At 39.8% G+C, this 24,230-nt stretch overlaps 1 protein-coding gene across 1 annotated transcript; it reads left to right on the top strand.

Moving 5' to 3' along the window:
* Positions 1-23,029: 23,029 nt before the first annotated feature.
* Positions 23,030-23,873, top strand: LOC127137093 (uncharacterized mitochondrial protein AtMg00810-like). Its single transcript, XM_051063582.1, has 2 exons — positions 23,030-23,276; positions 23,389-23,873. The coding sequence occupies exons 1-2, from the start codon at positions 23,030-23,032 to the stop codon at positions 23,871-23,873; spliced, it is 732 nt and encodes a 243-aa protein (XP_050919539.1).
* The last annotated feature ends 357 nt before the right edge of the window (positions 23,874-24,230 follow it).

The following is a 24,230-nucleotide window of genomic DNA, read 5'->3' as shown; positions in this document are numbered from 1 at the left end:
GAAAACTCCTTGATAAGTTGCATGTTAGTGGATCCAAAAATGATTTCATCGACATAAACTTGAACTAGAAGAGCATGCTTTCCTTGATGCTTAATGAAAAGAGGAGTATCTACCTTGCCCATAGAGTATCATTGATCAATTAAAAACTTACTAAGTCGCTCATACCAAGCCCTAGGTTTCTGTTTGAGAACATTCAAATCTCATTTTAGTTTGTAAACATGATTATGATACTAGTGATTTTCAAAACTAGGAGATTGAGCTACATACACTTGTCGCATCCTGCGAAAAATCAACCGGCGAGCCTAAAAATAAAAACACACAGAGCCGCCACTAAACGTTATTTATCCCAAGATAGGGAAAGGAAACGCTCAGAGAAACCTGGAAAGACATGGTCTCGCGACCAGAGAGAAAAGGTTCGGGAGTCGGTTACGCAAGGGGAAGGTATTAGCACCCCTCACGTCCTAGGTACTCCTAGGGATCCACGTCCTAGAATAAAGAAAAGGTTTCTAAACATCACACACACACACGGGGAACACAGGTGGGGTTAAGAGAAACGGGCTCGATAAGGTATCGCACCTTATGCCTACATATCTTGTCTGGAACAAGAATCAGAGCCACTGTAGTTCGGCTTACGCACGCCAAACAACACAAAACATACAAACAAGCAAGGGTGGCAAACATGGAGCCCGACAACCAATTGATGGAATTACGTCGGCATCCGAACCAAAACACACTCAAAACGGCAAACGTGGAGCCCGACTGCCAATCACTGGGCTTACGTCGGCATCCGAGCCAAAACACAATCAGATAACAAGTAAACACACGCAAAAAGAAAAAGGTTGCCCGGAGTGGTCTCGCACGACCACCTGCCTACATACCTTGTCTGGAACGAGGATCAGGGCGATGTAGTTCCCCTGAAAGGGACTAAATTGCTAACAAGAAACCAGGGGAAGACACGACACTAGGGAGACTACGACTCGAGCCTAGTGTTGTCATGCAAAGTCACCCTAAGTTCAGTTTTCTATCCTACTTGCATAAGCAAACTACTCCTATCCAGGAAAGAAGCAAGCACACAAGCAAACATCAAATGAGAACAAGCATCTCAAACAAGCATGTCAATCAGATATCCACACAGCACGCACTATAGCCAAACAAGGGGGCTCAATCAATCAGGTTTGACTGCCTAAGCAAGTCGTCTGTGCAGGCTGGGTTTGCTCTTAACCTTGCCATTACGAGGCTAAGGTGAAGCAGATGAGAGGTGAAGTGAGGATCAGACCTCACAGCTCTTATCCCTAACCAGGGAGAGCTTCTGACAAATGAGCATGGGTCCAGAATAGGGGAACCCTTCTATACTCAGAGACTCTGACACAATGTGCACTGCACAGGATCTTGGGCTTTTGATCTCAATGCTACAACCATGTAATGGGAGCAAGGAGAAGACTCAACTGAATAGTGGGGGGTAGACTGCATACCCCTACCTTCCACCAATTGCCTTATTTAAAGGACTTTCACCTGCTTAGGCACAAAATTAAACAATCACAATCATTGCCTCTTAAGGAGGACTTCAGACATTTATTTGCCCGGCCCGGTAACAGCCGGGTCTCCAGACTACATGAAGTTAGAAAGTTATACCTCTATGCAAGTTGCTTAAGCAAAGCAAAGCAAAAGTTCACAAGGAACTGAGCAACTAAAAGTACCTGGAAACAGTCAAACACAGTTAGTACTCAGACAGACAAACTAAACAGCAAAAGTTCAATCAGTCAGACTAATACAAAGCAATGCACAACAAGCAAGCTCAAAGCTTAAGCCCAAGCTTCACCACCTACAAAACCAAGTTATGTTAGTGTACAAACATCAAACAACATCAATTGCATTTAACTTGATTCATTCTCCATGTGCATTATGCCTTTGATCCTGAAAAATCAAGCAAATATTAGCAACAAGACCACTAGGCTAAACCTAGGGTCCAAAGGCAAGAAAAATTCCTAAACAACAAGGTATTCACCAACCAAAGTCAAATTAATGTCAAACAAGAGTAAACACCATTGGTCTCATGTTTATATCATTCATCATGTTCATTTTAAGCACAAAACAAGGCAAACTAGTTCAAATGAAACACCAAACATGCAAACAGAACTATTGCATTCAAATCCACATCAAAACAAATCCAAAAAAACTCAAATAAATTACACCTAAACAGGACCTAATTCAGGTATGGCACACCAAATTTCAGCTTAATTGGGCAAATAGAACCATGTCAATGAAAATCAACAAAAACAGACACAATTATAGGCTCCAAATCACAACATCAACACATACATCCACTTCAAAAATTCATAACTCAATGAAAACAATAAAGAAATGCATGGGACCAAAACAGGGATGTCACACAATGTGTCTATTACAAGCATGCCAAATTTCATGATTATCCAATACCATATGAGCATTTCACATCAAAATTACAAACATGTACCACATGGACTTGCATATTTGACCAACAGAGATGAAAAATCACAATCAATTTGAAAATGCAATGTAAAATTCCACAAAAATTCATATAGCATCTCAACATGTTAATCAACCATCATGCAAAATTTCACATTATTCTACCAAGCCTAGGTCACACAATTAAATCCAGCAAGTTGACATCAAGAGGTGTGACACAAATTGTCACACCTAAGTTCCAAAATTCATAACTCCATGGCCAGGTATCAAAAACTCATGAAATTTACATATAAATGAGCATCAACCAGTCAACAATCATCTCAAAAATTTTCAAGAATTTATTTTACATTATGAGCATTTCATGAACTAATTGGTGCAAGGTATCAAAAATGGACACATATGAAAGAAGCCTAGGTCAAATGATATTTTTACCATGCACAACTTTGACCAATAGGTCAAAAATATTCTACATTCAAAAAGAAAGTCAACACAAAAATTCCTATATTTTTCTGATTTTTCTACAATTTTTTTATGAATTTTTTAATGTGTTAATGAATTTTTTAAGAATTAATTAAATTAATTAAAATTCATAATGGCAGTTTTGTAATTAAATATGGCGCGGGAGGGAAACATCTGATTCAAAATTTTAAACGGATTTGAAGATCAAACAGGTGTTTCTTCATCGTTTTCACTCAAGCCTTTCCAGAAATCCCAGAATTCGAAGAACAACAAAAGTTCATGGAAATGGACAAGGCTATAGTCATTCGAACCGTCTCAACTTCTACAATCCAAATATCAACTTATCTAAACCTAATCGTTCCTAAATCAAGCGGATCGAAGAGATTAGGGTTTGTGTTCATAACTTCAAATCCAGATTTGCTACGCTATGGTTCATCATTTCACAATCCAAACATATCATTGAACTCCACACAGCAAGGGCTTTCAAACGCATATAAGCAACAAGCATATTATGAAACTCGAAAAACTTCAAAACCTGGAAATGGCAGAGGTATTCGCGTGGCCTTGGCGCTTAACTCCTTCAAACAGTTGCAGTAGAGTGATGAGGAAGGTGAAAGATGCGTTTGCTTCAAGTCCAGATCACTTCTAATGCTCGAAATCACAATTCACCATTGTTGAGGTTGTTATGAACAGTCACGATCCAGGCCTTCTTTCTCTTCAATCTCCACAAACAGTTGCTAAGGATGATGATTGGAGTTCAGATCAAAAAGAATTTCGAAGTTTGGTTGAGAATTGATGATGAACTTTTGATTTGAAGCTTTTGAGTTCTTGATGAAATTGAGAGAATTTGAGAGATTTCAGATCCAATTTGGGGAAATGTGTTTTTTCTGTTGTGTTTAGAAGATGATTAAGCTTTTATATGCTGCTCTTAATCCATGATTAATCATCTTGTTAACCAAATTGGCATTGTAAGTGAAAATGGTTATTTGCAAGAAAGGGCAAAAATGGAATTTCACTATGCCAGCTCAATGACACCTGTTGACAGCTCATGCAAACTCTAAACATCATGTGTAATCCATTGCCACTTGCCTCACTCTTATTGGATGCTTATTTCTCAATTTCACTATGTGGTAGCAAAATATCCAATTTTAGTCATTGCACTTTTCAAGCCAAATCTCGATTTACAAGGCCTATGCATGAAATGATGATTCCAACACACTCCAAATTCCATTTATGAGGTGTAGCAAAAATCCCCACTCAAAAATTCCAATTATTTTGAAAGTTGGACAATTTTGCCCCTGGTCCAATTTAACTGTCCAGTTGAAAATTGACTTTTTGCATTGACCACTTTTGGAAAAATCCAATTATGCACCATGAAAGTACATGTCAAATGGAGTTTGTGCATATAAAAAACTTGCAGTTTGGACAAACCATGTGGAAGTTATGGCCTCCTGATTATGGGTCATTTTTGAATTTCACTGAGCCATAACTTCCCAACCATACATTGGATTTTCAAGTTCTTGGACTTTTTGGAAAGGTGAGAACAAGATCTACAACTTTCATGTTGAACAAATTTTCATTTGAAGCTTCCTTGGACACGTGGCTTTGAGGTCCAAAACTTTCCATTTTTGGAAACTTCAATTACAAGTCACTTTCTATTTTTGGCAGTTTTTGTTCTGACTTGATTTTCTTCATTCTTAAGCTTTGAGATGTCAAATAACACTTGTTCCAACATGAATGAAGTGTATCCAACTCATTTCCACCTCCAAATTCACCAGATCATGTACAGTTGACCACAGTTGACTTTTCATCTGATAGATAAATCAGGCAATGCATAGATCAATTTAAGCCCCAATCTTCAACTGAAATGGCTCAAGGGTGACACCCCAGCCTCAATAAGCACAATATAATCATAGAATGAACCCCACAACCATCATAAACCCCATCTCCTGATTATGCCCTGATTGGCCCAATGCAACTGATTAGGGTTGACCAGTGGTCAAAACCCTAATCTCAAGGAATCTTCTTCAATCTCCTGATGACATCCAACCATGATGATGATGATGTATCATTGCAATCCAGATGAAGACCAACATCCATTGAGAATCACAAAACCCTTATTCACAGCCCAATCCTCAGATGGCCCATGATCAGTCAATAAACCCTAGGCTTGCACTTAGACTTCTCCATCTTCTGATCAAGACTTGGGAGAATGGCTTGCACAGTGTAACCACATGATATGCAATATGAAATGCCTAATGACCTAAAATGATATGCAATATGTTAAGCTAGTCCCAAGAGAGGAGGGCAAATTTTGAGGTGTTACAGCTGCCCCTATTCAATCCACTGTGAACCTGTCGATACGAATAGCCTCGGCGTTCGGATGATCAGGATGAAGAGTGATTGAATACCAAGAACAGACGAACAATTTGCACTCTGATGGGATATAATTAACAACGCCTGTCAGCATCGGCGAAGAAACAATCTTCTGAAAGAATCCGTCCGGAACGGAAAAACTCAGCTTGAACCCCAAAACATAAACGTCGACCTGGATACCAAAATAAATGGTAACGCAGGGATAACCATGGCCTGAACACCACTCATCCGCTCGGGATTATTATTCCTTTCTTTTTTCATTTTCTTGAACCCCGAAATTTTCTCTATTTTTCATTTTCTTGGACCCCGAAATTTTCTCTTTGCGCAAATGATCCTCGGATCACCGCATTTGAACCCCGCTCTCCTGTTTGCCAAATAATGAACCCCAATCTCCAGTTTGAACCCCAGTCGCCTGACGATAACTCGCGATCGCCAATATGAACCCCGTTCTCCAGAAAATGCCGCAACATCTCCTTTTCTCCATTTGAACCCCATCTCCAGAAAATGCCTCAACATCTTCTTTTCTCCATTTGAACCCCAGGAAAATGCCTCAGCACTCCTTTTCTCCGTGATAATTCCGCTGGCAACGTCGGAAATAACACCAAACCACTCTGAGGGCGACATGTCAGAGGGTATACCTTCACAAAAGGAAGGTAACATGTGCATCTCTTCTTCCGAAGACACCCGTAACGACCTCCACTGGCATCCGCCAAAGTCTAAGGTGACACATGAACAGAAGATAATCCCAAGGACCTCATCCTGGATATAATCTTCAACTCTATCTCCATTTGAACCCCAGAAAATGCCTCAGCATATACTCTTCTCTGATTGAACCCCGATCTCCAAAAAATGTCGCAACATCTCCTTTTCTCCATTTGAACCCCGGAATCGCGCTGATCGCATAACGTCTTCTGATATCATTTTCATCTCTGTCCGACGGAAACATTTCCTCCAATATCGCACTACTGGGGAACACTGCTGATCTGACGTCATGGTACCACACTCCTCAGAGTAACACTTTCAACCAGACACTGACTGATGACTGGGAGAAAACTCGACGTTTACTGGACATCGAACAATGATGTTGACAGGACATCGAACAATGATGTTTACAGGACATCGAACAATGATGTTGACAGGACATCGAACAATGATGTTGACAGGACATCGAACAATGATGTTGACAGGACATCAAACAAGGATGTTGACAGGACATCAAACAAGGATGTTGACAGGACATCAAACAAGGATGTTGACAGGACATCAAACAATGATGTTGACAGGACATCAAACAATGATGTTGACAGGACATCAAACAATGATGTTGACAGGACATCAAACAATGATGTTGACAGGACATCAAACAATGATGTTGACAGGACATCGAACAATGATGTTGACAAGACATCGAACAATGATGTTGACAGGACATCGAACAATGATGTTGACAGGACATCAAACAATGATGTTGACAGGACATCAAACAATGACCGACCAGACATTAAACAATGACTGGGAAATAACTCGACGTTTACTGGACATCGAATGATGATGTTTACTGACACCAAAGAAAGCTCGACCAGACACTTACTGATGACTGGGAAATACTGTTGTTCCAAACTCACAATGCTGAACTCCTCGGAGTATCGTCTTCATTGTCCGGCAAAACCAATCCTCAAGCGGTAACCACGGCTCGAATCGCGCTGATCGCGTAACATTCTCCAATCTTCATTCCCATCTCGGCCCGACGGAAAAGCTCCCTCCAGTATCGCACTACTGGGGTACATCTCTGATCCAATCATGAGGCTAAACTCTTCAGAGTAACACCTTCACTGTCTGACACAACCACTTCTCAAACGGTAACCACGGCTTGAGACTAGCTCTATGCTTGCAACAATGATGCATGATCTTTTTCTGCGTAATGCTCCATAATTATGGAAATGCTACGCGATTTATTATTTTTCTATGCAATATGCTATGCTTATTTACATGATGAATGCATAAAAAATATCCCCCTCAAGGGACTCTTCTGAGGAGCACGAGACACTCTGCTGAGGAACTCGTCAGTGCTCCGACTCCACCCTGCTGGGGAATAACACTGCTGCTGGGAAATAGGCAACCCTTGCTGGGGAAACCTCCTTTGCACCCAATTCACTCGAGAAACTGTTGGGGATAAGCACCACCAACACTCTGCGGGGATACAACAGTTTTTTGACTTGCTGGGGAATATCAATCCTGACTCCGCTTCGGGAACCCTCACAGATACCTGACGACTTCACTGGGAAATGCTCACAGATACTCCGTTGGGGAAATAGCAATCTCCAGGCCTGTCGACTGGGGAAACATTGATCTGACACCTGCTGGGGGATAACTATCCTGACCCTGCTAGGGAAACGAATGCCACTCCGCTGGGGACAACCCATGCAATCCACACGTAGGATACGCTCAGCTGAGGATGCAAAATCCGTCCGCTACGGGAACTTGTCCAATCCACTGATAGGATGAACACTGTTGGAGATATATTTCTTTGAAGAAGACCCGCTCCACTCGGGGAACTGCTGGAGATATATTTCTTTGAAACCCGCTCCACTCGGGGAATAGCAACCTTCTGGCCTGGCTGCTGAGGAAACACCGTTTTACACCTGCCGGGAATAACCATCCTGACTCGGCTGGAGAAGTAACAGACCTTGGATCTGCAGGGGAGCTAGTCCCATGACTCTGCTTGGGGACCTAGCTGAGGAAATGAGAAAAGTTGGTACAGAACACCCGTCGACTCGTCGAACCATGGTATCCACCTCCCAATCTCGTACCGACTTTCCACTTTTGAGAATTCCCAGACTCATCTGGACCTTTTCTGCTCCATCATCTTATATTCCAAGTCGCTCCGCGCTCGACGAGAGATGTACTCCTGGGAGTTATACAGAAATTTCAATCTTTCGACTTTGAAGAGTCTTCTTGATTAATTTCAAGGGTCGTCGGACGCCTCTCGTCGTCTCTTCGTCACCCTTCTTCGTGCACTCGTCCCTGATCGAACTCTGCGGGGAATTACATACTTTCAAGTCTTCCGACTTTGAAGAGTCTTCTTGATTAATTTCAAGGGTCGTCGGACGTCTCAACGCCACTTCGTCGTTTTTTCATATTCATTCGTCCCTGATCGGACTCTCTGGGGATTTGTTACAAAGCTTCCACACCACAACCTGCAAGTGAGTGAAAATATCCAACAGTTCCTGCAAAACAGATCATTAGATAAAACCGTGCCCCAGGCGTGTCAAGATTTCAACACTTGGGTCACTCAACCTTCCGAATAAGATTTCAACTTTCAATCTTATAAACATGCATTGGAAGGTACCTGTATATCTTAAAATGCAAGATTCTTTATCAAAAATATCTGGATGTTTTTGCAATCAAAGCAGTAATGAAAAACAAAAACAAAATTATTTGACTGAATTTGCATTTTATTGATTGGAAAAGTGTGGCTCAAATGAGCAATACAAAGGAAGCAATTCCTGAAAAGAGGTAATTGCACAAAAGGAAAAATCTATCCTAATGGCAACGTGAAACCCGTGATCTCATCGAGTTCCAACTCGGTTACACCCCATATGTCCTCAGACTCTCCGTGCTTCTGTCTTCTGAACAAGACGATTCTGATTGATCCCTACCGGGCATTATCCATGATGCTTTAACCAAAGCGCAAACGATCATGCTAGACGCAGTTGTTCGTTTCAATCCCTCTTTTGCCTGGACCGTCCTTTCGGGTTTTCAGTCCACCGGGATACTCATTTTTGCCCAAGTCGCCTTTCCAGGTTTTCGACTTGCCGGGTGTACAATTTTTTCATCTATATCCCTAATTTTTGCCCGAACCTTTCTTTCTGTTTTTTTTGGTTCACCGGGATGCCCTTTTTTTTTTGCCTGGACTATTTTGTTCTTTTCGTCCAACGGGTCACTTTATACGAAGTATTTTTTAACTGCGTCCGCATTCACAGGGGATGGAAAATCCTCACCGTCCATGGTCGTTAGCAACAAGGCTCCACCAGAGAAAACCTTCTTGACCACGAATGGACCTTCATAATTCGGTGTCCATTTGCCCCTTCGATCATTTTGAGGAGGAAGGATCCTTTTCAACACCATATCTCCTACGTGATATACCCGAGGTCGTACCTTCTTGTCAAAAGCACGCTTCATCCTTTGCTGATACAACTGCCCATGACAGATGGCTGCTAGCCTCTTTTCCTCAATTAGGCTCAACTCTTCATACCGGGTCCTTACCCATTCCGCCTCTTGCAATTTCACGTCCCTCAGGACTCTCAAAGAGGGAATCTGAACCTCAACAGGTAACACAGCCTCCATTCCATATACCAATGAGAAAGGAGTTGCCCCAGTAGACGCACCGAGGTTCGATACCCAGGATACAAACTTCGTATTCCGCCGCCATCGTTGGTGCATTCAAACGTTATCCGGGCAACAAAAGCTTATTCACCTTAACCTCCCCATCAGACATCAGAATCCGTTCGGATTCGGGGTCAGGCCCCTCCTCCGGGATCGGTCGCTCTCAATCCTTCGATTGGAGCGCCTCGAGATGTCCTCATCAGGGAACTCAAACTTCCTCGGTTGACAATCCTCCACGAGTTGCTGGGCGATGTAATCAGACAATACACCCCTTGATTGCTTTCTGAGAGCATCACAAATCAGTCAACATTCTTTTGCTCTCTCACAACCCATCCGGTCGATGCTAGATTCTCAAACCCATACTTGATCGAATCCATCTCGGAAATCCACAAAGTGGCATGAATCAACATATACTGTCTCAGTCGGCGAGCAGCCTATGCCAAAGTACATCAAGTTTTCTCGAACAGTGAATGTATTGTTTCACAGTCGGTAAACTTTTTGCTAAGGTAAATTGCATGCTCTTTTCGACAAGACGCGTCATGCTGACCCAATACACCCCGTAGACCCCTCGAAGGCCATCAAGTACAGATTAACAGTCTCTCTCCACAGGGAGGCGTCAGAATCAGAGGTTCCTGCACTTATTCTTTTATTTTTCAATGCCCCTTGGCAATCATTATTTCACCTGACCGTTTGATCTTTTTTTTTTCAACATCTTGAATATAGGTTCGCACGTGGCTGTTAGATGAGATGTGAACCATGACAGGTAGTTCAATCTTTCTAAGAAACCACGAACCTCTTTTTCATGTTCTTCCTCGGTTCAGGCGTTTCTCATATTTTCTTTTCTTTTACTTTTTTTTTTTTTTTTTTTTTTTTTTTTTGCAGGATGAACCTCGATTCCTCCCTTACGATGAACCCCAACATCTTACCGGACCGCACTCCGATAGTGCGCTTATCTGAATTCAACCTCAGTTTGAATTGTCTCAATCGGTCCACTCAACTTGGCCAGATCCACCAGATGCCCCTCTTCCGTTTGGGGACTTTGCTATCATGTCATAGCATAGCATTCAATTTCATGATGAATCATCTCATGAAACAAAGTCACCATGGCTCTCTGATACAGGCACTGGCGTTCCGCTTCTTTAGAGGACGGTCTTCTCTCCATGGTAGCTTGTGTACAACGACATCGGTGTTCAACCCTGGCATATTCTGACATGACCAGGCGAAGGTATCCACCTGCTCTTTCAACAGGGCTACCATTCTGCTCTCGACTCGCCTCTGAAGCGGCCTCATTTTCCTTCCTGACCTCGGCGGTGCTTGGAATAACAACCTCAATCCGCTCCTCATGAGGCTGAATCACCTTCTCCTCTTGTTTCGACATCCTGGCTAATTCTAGCAGATCACAATCTTCTTCGCCTTCTTCTTCGGCATGATTGCTCGGTTTGTCGAAGTCATATGAGGTGTAACCGAATCGTTATCAACAAGATCCGGAGAATTATTTTTGAATTCGGAACGAGACAAATCAAAAAGAAAAATGAAAACAAACATTGCCATTTTTATTTGTTTTTAAACTGCAAAAATAAATGAAAAACAGGGAACACCGCTTTTTGGCTGAAAAACATCCATTTATTAATGATGCAGAAAATGCAAATTTAAACATGAGGTGGCCCTTACAATGAACCATTACGTGTCGGGCAACACGCAAGGCTTTCATGCAAATAAAACTGAAAGCAAGAAATTATTACTCTTCAGGATGAATGACAGTGCTGATCTTTTTAAGCCTTCCAGCTTCCTGGTACGCACGATCTTGTCCATTGATCAATCTCCCAGTCACTGTTAGTCTCTCCCCCCACCGTATAGGCGTGATCTAAATCTTCAACAATTGCACCCCTCATCACCTGACCATGCGCCGGCATGGGATTAGCATTAACATTCGGTGATGGCGCAAAACTGATAGCCTGAGAGTCTACCAGATCCTGGACAACATTCTTGAATGCTCTACAGCCCTCAATGTTATACCCCGGTGTTCCAGAATGAAATTCACACTGGGCGTTCTCATCATAATTAGGAGGCTTCTGATCTGATCTCATCGGAACCATCGCCCTCGACTGAACCAACCCAAAATCCATCAACTTTTTAAACAGAACAGCATATGTCATGGGCGGCTTGTCGAAATGGCGATCGACCCCCTTTCCTTTCACTTGACTCCCAGCTCCCTGTATCTTCTGCGGAGTTGGCTGATGTTGCTGTCGTACTGACTGATTGCCAGCAGGGATGGTTACTGCAGCAGTGTGCTGGTAGTAACGACCCCTACCGTGTCCTCTCTGGGCGTACACAGCACTTGATCCACCCTCATCCTTGCGCTGGTCATTACCAAAGGATTTCTTTGGTCCAGACAACGAAGCGTTTCCTTGCATGTTCCCCATCTTCAGCCAATCTTCAATCCTCCCCACCTTTTCGGCAATTACTTTCTGCCCCAAGGCGAACTCTCGCATGACATCAATCAGCTCTCCCATCTTCTCTTTCAGCTCGAGAACGTCAGCGTTGGACGAATTCATCATTCCTGTGTCAATCAAACAGGTTAGAAACTGACACCTGCAAAACAGAAAACAAGTTATTATGCATGAATGCAGTGTCTATCCACATGAGGAAGATTCTGTCCTTTGATCCTGGTTTCATCGAGACAGATAATATTTTGACATCCACATTCTGAAATTCAAGATGTCTCTCAACCAGATTCTCAATCAATAATACTCCCCATATGGCTAAACGTGGGTTTGGTGCAGATGAATGCAAAATGAGAATGATGTATGAATGCAATACACTGTGCCATCCTCCAAGTCCTCTGATCATCTGTTGCTCTGAACTACAGATCGGATCTCTGGACTGATCACAACCATCTGAGGAATGTACAATCACAATTCTGACCCACTGGTTCCGAAATAAACGGAAGACAGATACATCCTCATCATCATCACTGGTCTCTGAGCAGACACACCATCACCATCTGAATCGGCCCAAGGAATCCTGAAATAAACGGATCCCCACTGATAAATATCTCGGCCCGGGGAATCCTGAAATAAACGGATCCCCACTGATAAATCACGGACAGCACTCCGGCGTCTCAGAAATAAACGGCCATAAATCCGACTCATAAATATGACTCTGATCCACAGAACAAAAGGTCACCATGTGATCATACATCTGAACATGCATCTGAAAGAATCACCCTCCCCTCACAGGTAAATTCTAAACAGGTCATCCTAAGGCGGATAATAGTCTCGACAATCGGGCAGAGATACTCAATGGGTTTGCCCTTTCGGGTGTGCCATTGTAGCTCTCCTGAGATCGTCTAAACCAAAGATCCGGGAAATGATCGGTCACCAGAGTCAATAACTCAGATGGAGTAACTCAAACAAAGCGGAATATCCACAGAGATGAGCACTACCAAATGAGCCTCGTCCGGCTTGTGGTACATCACGCCGCCAGGCACATGTTGACCTAACATGAAAGAGGCGACATGAGACCACACTAGTCCTAGGTGTATACTCGGGCCTGGGTTTTAGCCCCACTCAGAACACCCACCCCACACAGAGGGAACCACCTGCACAGAGGACGGCAACAACATGATAGGATGATGCATGCAGACATTAATGCAAATATATACACAGTGGTTAGAATAATAAATGCAATAAATAATATAAAACAAGCAACCTAAACTATCCTAGAACGCTAGGAAGGACTCGCTCAGGGACGATGGACCAGCACAGGTCTACATCTACTAATCCCCAGCAGAGTCGCCAGCTGTCGCATCCTGCGAAAAATCAACCGGCGAGCCTAAAAATAAAAACACACAGAGCCGCCACTAAACGTTATTTATCCCAAGATAGGGAAAGGAAACGCTCAGAGAAACCTGGAAAGACATGGTCTCGCGACCAGAGAGAAAAGGTTCGGGAGTCGGTTACGCAAGGGGAAGGTATTAGCACCCCTCACGTCCTAGGTACTCCTAGGGATCCACGTCCTAGAATAAAGAAAAGGTTGCTAAACATCACACACACACACGGGGAACACAGGTGGGGTTAAGAGAAACGGGCTCGATAAGGTATCGCACCTTATGCCTACATATCTTGTCTGGAACAAGAATCAGAGCCACTGTAGTTCGGCTTACGCACGCCAAACAACACAAAACATACAAACAAGCAAGGGTGGCAAACATGGAGCCCGACAACCAATTGATGGAATTACGTCGGCATCCGAACCAAAACACACTCAAAACGGCAAACGTGGAGCCCGACTGCCAATCACTGGGCTTACGTCGGCATCCGAGCCAAAACACAATCAGATAACAAGTAAACACACACAAAAAGAAAAAGGTTGCCCGGAGTGGTCTCGCACGACCACCTGCCTACATACCTTGTCTGGAACGAGGATCAGGGCGATGTAGTTCCCCTGAAAGGGACTAAATTGCTAACCAGAAACCAGGGGAAGACACGACACTAGGGAGACTACGACTCGAGCCTAGTGTTGTCATGCAAAGTCACCCTAAGTTCAGTTTTCTATCCTACTTGCATAAGCAAACTACTCATATCCAGGAAAGAAGCAAGCACACAAGCAAACATCAAATGAGAACAAGCATCTCAAACAAGCATGTCAATCAGATATCCACACAGCACGCACTATAGCCAAACAAGGGGGCTCAATCAATCAGGTTTGACTGCCTAAGCAAGTCGTCTGTGCAGGCTGGGTTTGCTCTTAACCTTGCCATTACGAGGCTAAGGTGAAGCAGATGAGAGGTGAAGTGAGGATCAGACCTCACAGCTCTTATCCCTAACCAGGGAGAGCTTCTGACAAATGAGCATGGGTCCAGAATAGGGGAACCCTTCTATACTCAGAGACTCTGACACAATGTGCACTGCACAGGATCTTGGGCTTTTGATCTCAATGCTACAACCATGTAATGGGAGCAAGGAGAAGACTCAACTGAATAGTGGGGGGTAGACTGCATACCCCTACCTTCCACCAATTGCCTTATTTAAAGGACTTTCACCTGCTTAGGCACAAAATTAAACAATCACAATCATTGCCTCTTAAGGAGGACTTCAGACATTTATTTGCCCGGCCCGGTAACAGCCGGGTCTCCAGACTACATGAAGTTAGAAAGTTATACCTCTATGCAAGTTGCTTAAGCAAAGCAAAGCAAAAGTTCACAAGGAACTGAGCAACTAAAAGTACCTGGAAACAGTCAAACACAGTTAGTACTCAGACAGACAAACTAAACAGCAAAAGTTCAATCAGTCAGACTAATACAAAGCAATGCACAACAAGCAAGCTCAAAGCTTAAGCCCAAGCTTCACCACCTACAAAACCAAGTTATGTTAGTGTACAAACATCAAACAACATCAATTGCATTTAACTTGATTCATTCTCCATGTGCATTATGCCTTTGATCCTGAAAAATCAAGCAAATATTAGCAACAAGACCACTAGGCTAAACCTAGGGTCCAAAGGCAAGAAAAATTCCTAAACAGCAAGGTATTCACCAACCAAAGTCAAATTAATGTCAAACAAGAGTAAACACCATTGGTCTCATGTTTATATCATTCATCATGTTCATTTTAAGCACAAAACAAGGCAAACTAGTTCAAATGAAACACCAAACATGCAAACAGAACTATTGCATTCAAATCCACATCAAAACAAATCCAAAAAAACTCAAATAAATTACACCTAAACAGGACCTAATTCAGGTATGGCACACCAAATTTCAGCTTAATTGGGCAAATAGAACCATGTCAATGAAAATCAACAAAAACAGACACAATTATAGGCTCCAAATCACAACATCAACACATACATCCACTTCAAAAATTCATAACTCAATGAAAACAATAAAGAAATGCATGGGACCAAAACAGGGATGTCACACAATGTGTCTATTACAAGCATGCCAAATTTCATGATTATCCAATACCATATGAGCATTTCACATCAAAATTACAAACATGTACCACATGGACTTGCATATTTGACCAACAGAGATGAAAAATCACAATCAATTTGAAAATGCAATGTAAAATTCCACAAAAATTCATATAGCATCTCAACATGTTAATCAACCATCATGCAAAATTTCACATTATTCTACCAAGCCTAGGTCACACAATTAAATCCAGCAAGTTGACATCAAGAGGTGTGACACAAATTGTCACACCTAAGTTCCAAAATTCATAACTCCATGGCCAGGTATCAAAAACTCATGAAATTTACATATAAATGAGCATCAACCAGTCAACAATCATCTCAAAAATTTTCAAGAATTTATTTTACATTATGAGCATTTCATGAACTAATTGGTGCAAGGTATCAAAAATGGACACATATGAAAGAAGCCTAGGTCAAATGATATTTTTACCATGCACAACTTTGACCAATAGGTCAAAAATATTCTACATTCAAAAAGAAAGTCAACACAAAAATTCCTATATTTTTCTGATTTTTCTACAATTTTTTATGAATTTTTTAATGTGTTAATGAATTTTTTAAGAATTAATTAAATTAATTAAAATTCATAATGGCAGTTTTGTAATTAAATATGGCGCGGGAGGGAAACATCTGATTCAAAATTTTAAACGGATTTGAAGATCAAACAGGTGTTTCTTCATCGTTTTCACTCAAGCCTTTCCAGAAATCCCAGAATTCGAAGAACAACAAAAGTTCATGGAAATGGACAAGGCTATAGTCATTCGAACCGTCTCAACTTCTACAATCCAAATATCAACTTATCTAAACCTAATCGTTCCTAAATCAAGCGGATCGAAGAGATTAGGGTTTGTGTTCATAACTTCAAATCCAGATTTGCTACGCTATGGTTCATCATTTCACAATCCAAACATATCATTGAACTCCACACAGCAAGGGCTTTCAAACGCATATAAGCAACAAGCATATTATGAAACTCGAAAAACTTCAAAACCTGGAAATGGCAGAGGTATTCGCGTGGCCTTGGCGCTTAACTCCTTCAAACAGTTGCAGTAGAGTGATGAGGAAGGTGAAAGATGCGTTTGCTTCAAGTCCAGATCACTTCTAATGCTCGAAATCACAATTCACCATTGTTGAGGTTGTTATGAACAGTCACGATCCAGGCCTTCTTTCTCTTCAATCTCCACAAACAGTTGCTAAGGATGATGATTGGAGTTCAGATCAAAAAGAATTTCGAAGTTTGGTTGAGAATTGATGATGAACTTTTGATTTGAAGCTTTTGAGTTCTTGATGAAATTGAGAGAATTTGAGAGATTTCAGATCCAATTTGGGGAAATGTGTTTTTTCTGTTGTGTTTAGAAGATGATTAAGCTTTTATATGCTGCTCTTAATCCATGATTAATCATCTTGTTAACCAAATTGGCATTGTAAGTGAAAATGGTTATTTGCAAGAAAGGGCAAAAATGGAATTTCACTATGCCAGCTCAATGACACCTGTTGACAGCTCATGCAAACTCTAAACATCATGTGTAATCCATTGCCACTTGCCTCACTCTTATTGGATGCTTATTTCTCAATTTCACTATGTGGTAGCAAAATATCCAATTTTAGTCATTGCACTTTTCAAGCCAAATCTCGATTTACAAGGCCTATGCATGAAATGATGATTCCAACACACTCCAAATTCCATTTATGAGGTGTAGCAAAAATCCCCACTCAAAAATTCCAATTATTTTGAAAGTTGGACAATTTTGCCCCTGGTCCAATTTAACTGTCCAGTTGAAAATTGACTTTTTGCATTGACCACTTTTGGAAAAATCCAATTATGCACCATGAAAGTACATGTCAAATGGAGTTTGTGCATATAAAAAACTTGCAGTTTGGACAAACCATGTGGAAGTTATGGCCTCCTGATTATGGGTCATTTTTGAATTTCACTGAGCCATAACTTCCCAACCATACATTGGATTTTCAAGTTCTTGGACTTTTTGGAAAGGTGAGAACAAGATCTACAACTTTCATGTTGAACAAATTTTCATTTGAAGCTTCCTTGGACACGTGGCTTTGAGGTCCAAAACTTTCCATTTTTGGAAACTTCAATTACAAGTCACTTTCTATTTTTGGCAGTTTTTGTTCTGACTTGATTTTCTTCATTCTTAAGCTTTGAGATGTCAAATAACACTTGTTCCAACATGAATGAAGTGTATCCAACTCATTTCCACCTCCAAATTCACCAGATCATGTACAGTTGACCACAGTTGACTTTTCATCTGATAGATAAATCAGGCAATGCATAGATCAATTTAAGCCCCAATCTTCAACTAAAATGGCTCAAGGGTGACACCCCAGCCTCAATAAGCACAATATAATCATAGAATGAACCCCACAACCATCATAAACCCCATCTCCTGATTATGCCCTGATTGGCCCAATGCAACTGATTAGGGTTGACCAGTGGTCAAAACCCTAATCTCAAGGAATCTTCTTCAATCTCCTGATGACATCCAACCATGATGATGATGATGTATCATTGCAATCCAGATGAAGACCAACATTCATTGAGAATCACAAAACCCTTATTCACAGCCCAATCCTCAGATGGCCCATGATCAGTCAATAAACCCTAGGCTTGCACTTAGACTTCTCCATCTTCTGATCAAGACTTGGGAGAATGGCTTGCACAGTGTAACCACATGATATGCAATATGAAATGCCTAATGACCTAAAATGATATGCAATATGTTAAGCTAGTCCCAAGAGAGGAGGGCAAATTTTGAGGTGTTACAACACTTCCTCATAATATAGCCATTAAGGAACACACTATTCACGTCCATTTGAAATAACTTGAAATATTTGGAGCAAGCATAAGCTAGTAGAAGGCGTATATCCTACAACCAGATCATAAGTCTCCTCATAGTCAATGCCCTCATCTTGGTTATAACCTTGAGCCACTAGTCAGGCTTTATTCTGAGTTATCAATTTGTTTTCGTCGAGTTTATAAAAACCCATCTAGTGCCAATTACTTAATGATTTTTAGGATGAGGGACAAGGTCTCAAACATCACTTCTTTTAAATTAGTTTAATTCATCTTGCATGGCCATAAGTAAATGATTATCAAGTAATGCATCTTTAACGTTTTTATGTTGACATGTGAAACGAACACAAAGTCGTAACAAAAATTACTTATCTTGGAGTGTGTTGTCATACCTTTGGTGATGTCTCCAAGTATGTTTTCGATATGACGATATTTGTATGTTCTCCAAGCCAAAGGTAGATCTTCCATTGTAGTTGGACTTTTAGCCTTCTCCTTTTTACAATCGTTATCTTCTTCTTTCTCATATTCTACCGCTTTAGGCTGATCAATTCCTTTTTCGGGTTCCTTGAGAATATCTTATGAAGATACACCTACATCATGAAAAGAAACACATTTCCCGACATTTTTTGAGTAAGACTCATCAAAAGTAACGTGAACCGACTCTTCAATAATAAGTAATCATTTGTTATAAACCCTATAAGCTTCGCTAGATTGTGAGTATCCGAGGAAGATAAATTCATCAAATTTCACATCAAACTTATCTAGATTATCCTTTCATTGTCCAAAACAAAACATTTGCATCAAAAAACATGAAGATGTGACAAATTAGGTTTTCTACCCTTAAGCAATTCATAGGGAGTTTTGTCTAAGATAAGACGTATTATTATCCTATTTAAGACATAACATGCCCTACTAATGGCATCGGCTCAAAAATACTTAGGAAAATTACCTTCATTGAGCATATTTCTAGCCAAATCCTCTAAAACACAATTTTCCTCTCCACAACACCATTTTATTGTAGAGTTCTAGGAGCAGAGAAGTTATGCTTAATGTCATGTTTATCATGATACTTCTCAAAGAGGTGATTTCCAAACTCACCTCCGTGATCGCTTTGGATAGCAACAACTTTCAAATTCATCTTATTTTGAGATAATCTACAAAATTGTTTGAAAATTGACAAAGTCTCATCTTTACTATACAAAAACATGACCCAACAAAATATCGAGTAATCGTCTACTATCACAAAACCATAATAGTTACCACCTATACTTTTAGTCCTTGAGGGACCAAATAGATCCATATGAAGAAGCTCAAGAGGTCACGAGCATGAAAAGGCTGGTTATTTTGATGTTTTCAAACAATTCAAATCATTAGTAGAAAAAGAGTCAGGCCACTACATCAAATGTCTCATGAGAGATAGAGGAAGAGAGTTTACATCAAATTCTTTTTCTGATTTTTGCAGTCTTCATGGAATCAAGAGGCAATTGACAACTTCCAATACTCCATAATAAAATGGAGTATCCAAGAGAAAGAACATGACATTAAGGAATATGATAAGAAGCAGGATGTCAAGTAGAAAAATTCCTAAGAATTTTTGGCCTGAAGCAGCTAAATGGGCATCATATGTAATCGGTGGAAGCATGTATTTTAATTACATTCACAAATGACTTTAGTAGGAAACATGGATTAACTTTCTATGTATTAGTAACTTATTCAAGACATAACATGTCATACTAATGGCATCGACCCAAAAATACTTAGGTAGATTACCTTCATTGAGCATAGTTCTAACCTACTTCTCTAAAACACAATTTTTCATGTCCACAAAACCGTTTTGTTGTGGAGTTCTAGGAGAGGAGAAGTTATTCTCAGTGCCATGTTTATCACAATACTTCTCAAAGAGGTGGTTTTCAAACTCACTTCTAAGACCGCTTCAGATAACAACAACAAGAAGGGTGTCTTCACATCCATTTATTCAAGTTCTAGGTCAAAATTTGCCACCATGGCTAATAACATTCTAATGGATATATGTTTTACAACAGGTGCGAACATATTATCGACTTTGACTCATTCGGCCAAAATGGGTATGATCTTTGGAGCTTCTTCATTTGTGAAGCACAATGAGGATATGATCTTGATAGTCAGCTTGTATGTAGATGGTTTAATCTACACAGGAAATAATCAAAAATTGAGGATGATGTTTGTTATGACAGATATGGGGAAGATGAGAGACTCCCTTGGGGTGGAAGTAAAGCATGAACGTCTAGGAATCTTCATCGGCCAACTGAAATATGCCAATGAAATTCTCGTAAGATTTGGTATGGATCAATGAAATAAGGTTTGTAATACTATTATGTTAGGTTGCAGGTTGACCAAGGATGAAAATGACAAGCTAGATGATGCCACAATATACAAGTAAATGGTGATAAGCTTAAGGTATTTGCTTGCTTCTAGGTCTGATCTAGGCTATTTAGTATGTTTGGTTGCTAGATGCATGGAAAGACCAACTGAAATTCATTTAGCAACAATGGAAAGAATCTTAAGGTATCTAAAGGGCACTGTGAATTTGGGAGTCTTGTACAAGATGAATGATGAGATGAAACTGCAAGGGTGGTCAGGCTCAGATTATGTAGGAGATAGTGATGACAGAAAAAGCACTACAAGGTACATGTTTAATCTTGGATCATATCTTACTTCATTGTCTTCAAAGAAGCAACCCATTGCGACTCTTTTAAGCATTGAAGCTAAGTTTGTTATAACAACCTCATGTGCTTGTCAACTAGTGTGGCTTTAAAGTATTCTTCACAAACTTGGTCAGATTCAGAATAAGGGTACAATTATCATGTGTGACAATAACTCAATAATCAAGTTGTCAAAGAACCATGTCATGCATGGAAGATGCAAACACATAAGTGTAAGGTTTCACTTTCTTAGGGAATCGATCAAAGATGGACAATTGAGATGGATCATTGCAACACAAGAGATCAACTTACAGATGTGTTAACAAATCCATTGAAGCTCGAATTTTTCAACTACATCAGAACAAAAATTGGAGTTTGTGTCATTTGAGTCTTTGTTGTCAATGTGTACTGATCCAATGATTGTATCATGTTTTAATCTGTTTCTTTCCTAATTTTCATATTAGGGGAGTGTATGTTAGAATGTGATTGACCAATAGAATAACTAACTAGGAATTAATTAGAAATTGGATCCTCTCCTGCTTTATATATTCTGTCATCTCTTCTGCTTCTTCTAATATAATGACTAAGAAATTATAAGGAATAATTACCTAAAAATACATTTATGAAGAGAGAGAATATCAATTATACTATCACTTTGAGATTTCTAACATTTTTAAGTTAAATATTTTTAGATTTTCATCACAATGAATACTGTCGTTAATTCAATTCAAATTAAAATGATGTCTATAATTAAAATTAAATAAAACATTATAATGAGATAGAATCAAAATCTCATTTCTTCTAATAAGAATTTCTATTAATTTTTTTTATAACAAATTCTTCAAATCTGAATTATTTCTTCCTAAATATATACTCTCAGTAAAATACTAACAATTACTAATATCTCTAATTTAAAAAAAAACATAAATCAATTTCAAAATAACTTAACCAATATATTTAATGCACAAAGTCATAAATCATAAACCAAAATTTAAAATATGCAGCCTAACAAAACAGTGTGAATTATTGAATTATATTTAGCACAAGCATCCATGATGATTTGACACAAGCAAAAGGATTTAAAAAAAAGAAGGCAGAAAGAGTTCAAAACGTCCAAAAGGTTAGGTAGAGTCTCAACCTCACAAAAGAAAAGGCTTAAAAGGTTAGGTAGACCAAATAGATCCATATGAAGAAGCTCAAGAGGTCACGAGCATGAAAAAAGCTGGTTATTTTAATGTTTTCAAACAATTCAAAGCATTAGTAAAAAAAGAGTCAGATCACTACATCGAATGTCTCATGACACATAGAGGATGAGAGTTTAGATCAAATTATTTTTCTAATTTTTGAAGTCTTCATGGAATCAAGAGGCAATTGATAACTTCCAATACTCCACAATAAAATGGAGTATCAAAGAGAAAGAACATGACATTAAGGAATGTGATAAGAAGCAGGATGTCAAGTAGAAAAGTTCCTAAGAATTTTTGGTTTGAAGCAGCTAAATGGGCATCATATGTAATCGGTGGAAGCATGTATTTTAATTACATTCACAAATGATTTTAATAGGAAACATGGATTAACTTTCTATGTATTAGTATCCTATTCAAGACATAACATGTCGTACTAATGGCATCGGTCCAAAAATACTTAGGTAGATTACCTTCATTGAGCATAGTTCTAGCCTACTTCTCTAAAACATAAATTTTCATGTCCACAAAACCGTTTTATTGTGGAGTTCTAGGAGAGGAGAAGTTATGCTCAGTGCCATGTTTATCACAATACTTCTCAAAGAGGTGATTTTCAAACTCACCTTTATGACCGCTTCAAATAACAACAACACAAGAAGGTTGTCTTCACATCCATTTATTCAAGTTCTAGGTCAAACTTTGCCACGATGGCTAACAACATTCTAATGGATATATGCTTTACAAGAGGTGGGAACAGATTTCCAACTTTGACTCATTCAGTCAAAATGGGTATGATCTTTGGAGCTTCTTCATTTGTGAAGCACAATGAGGATATGATCTTATTAGTCAGCTTGTTTGTAGATGGTCTAATCTACACAGGAAATAATCAACAAATTGAGGACGATGTTTGTTATGACAGATATAGGGAAGATGAGATACTCCCTTGGGGTGGAAGTAAAGCATGAACATGTAGGAATCTTCATCGGCCAACTGAAATATGCCAATGAAATTCTCGTAAGATTTGGTATGGATCAATATAATAGAGTTTGTAATCCTATTGTGTTAGGTTGTAGGTTGACCAAGGATGAAAATGGAAAGACAGATGATGCCACAAGATACAAGCAAATGGCGAGAAGCTTAATGTATTTGCTTGCGTCTAGGTCTGATCTAGCCTATTTAGTATGTTTGGTTGCTAGATACATGGAAAGACCAACTGAAATTCATTTAGAAACAATGGAAAGAATCTTAAGGTATCTAAAGGGAACTGTGAATTTAGGAGTCTTGTACAAGATGAATGATGAGATGAAACTGCAAGGGTGGTCAGGCTCAGGTTATGTAGGAGTTAGTGATGACAGAAAAAGCACTACAGGGTACGTGTTTAAACATGGATCATATCTTATTCCATTATCTTCAAAGAAGAAACCCATTGCGACTCTTTTAAGCATTGGAGCTAAGTTTGTTATAACAACCTCATGTGCTTGTCAACTAGTGTGGAAGTATTCTTCCCAAACTTGGTCAGACTCAGAATCAGGGTATAATTATCATGTGTGACAACAATTCAATAATCAAGTTGTCAAAGAACAATGTCATGCATGGAAGATGCAAACACATAAGTGTAAGGTTTCACTTTCTTAGGGAATCGACCAAAGATGGACAATTGAGATGGATCATTGCAGCACAAGAGATCAACTTACAGATGTGTTATCAAATCCATTGAAGCTCAAATGTTTCAACTACATCAGAACAAAAATTGGAGTTTGTGTCATTTGAGTCTTTGTTGTCAACGTGTACAGATCCAATGATTGTATCATGTTTTAATTTGTTTCTTTGCTAATTTTCATATTAGGGGACTGTATGTTAGAATGTGATTGACCAATAGAATAACTAACTAGAAATTAATTATGAGAT

The sequence above is a fragment of the Lathyrus oleraceus genome, chromosome 4, assembly GCF_024323335.1.
Source record: "Lathyrus oleraceus cultivar Zhongwan6 chromosome 4, CAAS_Psat_ZW6_1.0, whole genome shotgun sequence".
In the NCBI taxonomy this organism is placed as follows: domain Eukaryota; kingdom Viridiplantae; phylum Streptophyta; class Magnoliopsida; order Fabales; family Fabaceae; genus Lathyrus; species Lathyrus oleraceus.
Note: the sequence above shows the minus strand (reverse complement) of the source record. Positions and strands in the feature narration are given on the sequence as shown.